This window comes from Eucyclogobius newberryi, unplaced genomic scaffold (genome assembly GCF_026437365.1).
Source record: "Eucyclogobius newberryi isolate DKJ021-1_F unplaced genomic scaffold, fEucNew1.0.hap1 SCAF_10, whole genome shotgun sequence".
Taxonomy (NCBI): domain Eukaryota; kingdom Metazoa; phylum Chordata; class Actinopteri; order Gobiiformes; family Gobiidae; genus Eucyclogobius; species Eucyclogobius newberryi.
The window spans coordinates 6,183,435-6,186,864 of NW_027315724.1; the positions used below are offsets into that span (position 1 = coordinate 6,183,435).

General features: G+C 41.5%; 1 protein-coding gene across 1 annotated transcript; it reads right to left on the reverse strand.

The window, feature by feature from the left end:
- Positions 1–1,856: 1,856 nt before the first annotated feature.
- Positions 1,857–3,076, reverse strand: LOC140373658 (claudin-8-like). The gene has a single exon (XM_072460273.1). The coding sequence runs from the start codon at positions 2,932–2,934 to the stop codon at positions 2,092–2,094; it is 843 nt and encodes a 280-aa protein (XP_072316374.1). The 5' UTR covers positions 2,935–3,076; the 3' UTR covers positions 1,857–2,091.
- Between the last annotated feature and the right edge of the window lie 354 nt (positions 3,077–3,430).

Here is a 3,430-nt window from a genome sequence, read left to right on the forward strand (position 1 = left end):
AACCTTCTAATGTTTTTCCTCTATATTTTTTTTCACTTTGTTATTTATCAAAAAAGCAATTCAATATACATTTCCCACACTCCTGCCATACTTCTCTGATCCACCGGAGGGCAGTGCAGTGGTATTCACGGGTATCTTCTGTGCGGCTTCATTTAAGAAAAGCTCATTGTTTTCACATTAATTGTTTCGTGCTGTCAGGAAATACACGCAGTATTTTAATTCAAACAAGAAACAATTTTAACAAAAGTACTTTATGACATTGACAAGAAAAAAAGTATTAAAAAAAACCTGTGATACAACAATAACTATGTAACTTGTATTGTGTTATTGTAAATCCTCACTGATTGAAATGTGAAAAGGTAATTTTTTGAATAAAAATATTGTGGAAAAGTGAATTTAGTTCTAGAACTCTATTTTATATATACATTATATCAGGCATGTCCAAACTAAGGCCCGGGGGCCAAATGCGGCCCTCAGACCAATTTTTGTCGGCCCTCCAGCTTCCTGTTAAGTTGATCCAAACAACAAAAAGTAGTCGTTTTTACCGTAAAATTGGAGAGATTGAAGCATTTCGATGTTATACCAACATAATATTAATGTTCCAGGTCTTATTAAAGGTGTGGAGGCATCAAAACTATGTCAAATGCAAAAAACGACATTTTCGTGACATTTTCGGGTTGTTTGTGGCCCTCTGCTCCGTATAAGTTTTAAAATGCGGGCCTCGGTGAAAAAAGTTTGGACACCCCTGCATTATATAGTCATCTTTACTTTATACAGTTTTCAATAAACTCACTGTAATTACTACAAAATATAGAAGAAAATAAATGTTATTTAGTTTTAGTTTTTAGTTTTAAAAGAATTATCTTAAATGACCCATAATATATATATAATAGTTCCATAATATAGTCATTGTAATAGACATCCACCACTATAAACAATAGCATACACGCAGTTTCGACCGAAAGCCCTGTGCATCATTCAAAACAGTTTGCAAATTGTGATCACATGACTCTTGTGATGCAGCACTGCTCCTACTTAACAAACACCGCTCATGTTTCCTGAGTGCATACCTTAAAGCTGCTGTGTGTTTACTCGACTATTGGATTCTACTGCTGCTAAAGCCACAGAGCAGCTACAGGGCTCGTGTCAGGGCTGTTGTTTTGACATATGGACATTGTGAAATGTTAGATCCCATTTAGATTTCATTATCAGCACTTCAGCTCTGCATTATAACCTCCAGCTTTATGATCTCAAACCTTCAGAATGATTAAGTGAAGTTAATGTGACATAAACAGACAGATAAATGCATTTTACATTTAGGTTTACTGTTTTAGAATATATATTGCATGAAAATTACATATTTTTGTTTAAAGAATTGTCATTATATAGAAATGTTTTTGGTTTGTACAATTACGACCTAAATAACGACAACTATAATGAACAATCTCTAATGCATATTAATATTATTGAGAAAAAAAAAATCCCCCACAAGGATGTTAATTTTTGTCAATATTGACCAACGGGACAAATTTGTAGTTAAGTAATATTAATCTGATGATCAAACCTAAGACAATCAATCACTGAAAATGTAAATGCATAGTACATACTTAGAGCCAAGAGATTTAAACATGTATTGTATATGGCTGTAGTAGTATATAAATCCGTGGTTGACTAAAACATGCCCTGTGGATCGATTAGACGCCTGCACTGGTAACACCACAAGATCACAGACGCTGACAGAATTACAATTATACAATTTATACAGAAATCTACTAATAAACAGCGTATTTATCTACGTATGAATATTACGTAGGTAACGTTTTATATCTATCTACAAATGTTTTACTGACTTCGACTCCATCGACCAATTAATAATCTAAAGAAAAAACCCTTCAGCCCTAATTGACAAGAAAGTTAAAAATAGCCCAAACATTGTTATAACATAAGTTATAATCACATCTGAAGTCAAGCTTTGGCCATCTGCTGTCGGAAAACACATAATAGCAAATCAATCCACTCCATGGTCAATTTACATCACTCTATTCTGTGACACATTCTAAGTTAACTCATACCTCAAATGATTGTAAAAGTCTATAGGTAAGCCACCGCGCTCCTCACCGATGGGTACCGGGAGGGTTGGGGTAGGCTTTGGCGGCTCTGCAGGCTGTAGTGGCTGTAGTTCGTGGAAGGGTGCCTGGAGAGCATAGGCTGAGCGCGGGGCTGAAGCTGCTGGGGCTGGGGCAGAAAAACCAACTGCTGCGGCTGCAACTGCTGCGGCTGCAACTGCTGCGGCTGCAACTGCTGAGGCGGGTACGTGATGTAGTCCGAATTCCTGGAGTACAAGTATCTCTCCGATCCCTCCTTCTCCGACTTGACGTTGCAGCAGGTGAACATGCAGCCTCCCGCACAGAGAAACGCCGCCGACACCCAACCGATGTAGAGCGCCTCGCCGAGCTCTCTCCGTTGGGCGTCGATCAGCAAAGGGTTGTAGAAATCTCGGATGATGACGTGGCCGGTCCAAGAAACGGGTATGAGGACGCAAACGCAGGCGCAAATGATCATGATGCCGGCGATGATCAGGATCATTCGCTTGGCGCGGTCGTTGTTCTGGATGCAAGAGGTGCATTGGAGTCCTACCAAGCTGATGAGTACGCCAAGGCCCCCCAAGGCTAAGGCGCAACACATCAAACCCCTAGCCGCTTGCAAATCGGGCGGAAGGGCCAGCAAGGAGTCGTACACTTTGCACTGCATTCGAATGTCGGCTTGTCTGTAACAGTTCATCCAAAGTCCCTCGTACCTGGTTTCGAACACGATGATGTTTTCGCCGATGAAGGCAGTGACTCGCCATTGGGGCATACCAGTGCTGGCAGCGGTACCAATGAGGCCAATCAAGGTCAACAGAAGGCCTATAATCTCCAAAGCCGAGTTAGCCATGTTTCCCCCTCGCTCCTATCCCACCATGCAGCGTACAATATGTGTCGAGCTGTACCAGGAAGCAGGACTATGCAGGGAGGGAGTTTGCATCCCAGAGGAGGAGCAGTTTGAGCAGGTAGTAGCAGACAATGGGAGGAGTGGGAAATGCTATCTGTCGCCAAGTAACCAAATCCCCAGGTCATTTTTTTTCCCTTCTTGTTTACACCTGTCCTACTGTGAGCTCAGGCTTTGTTTGCTCACCGCGCTCAGCTTACATCCACACCACTGCAGGCGGCAACAGAGAACTGTTGCCATGGGGAAATAAAAGTAAAAAGGTAAAGCTGAGAGATTTTAGTTTTATTATTGGCCAGCCAATCTAACAATAAAAGTTTGGAAGTGTGGCATGTCAGGGGTGTTTTAACTTTAGTTACTGTTAAAACCCAAATCATTGGGTTTCATGGGGGGAAACTTCTGCTGCGCACCCCTGACGGGCAGCGGACGTGGCTAGTTCAGCCGG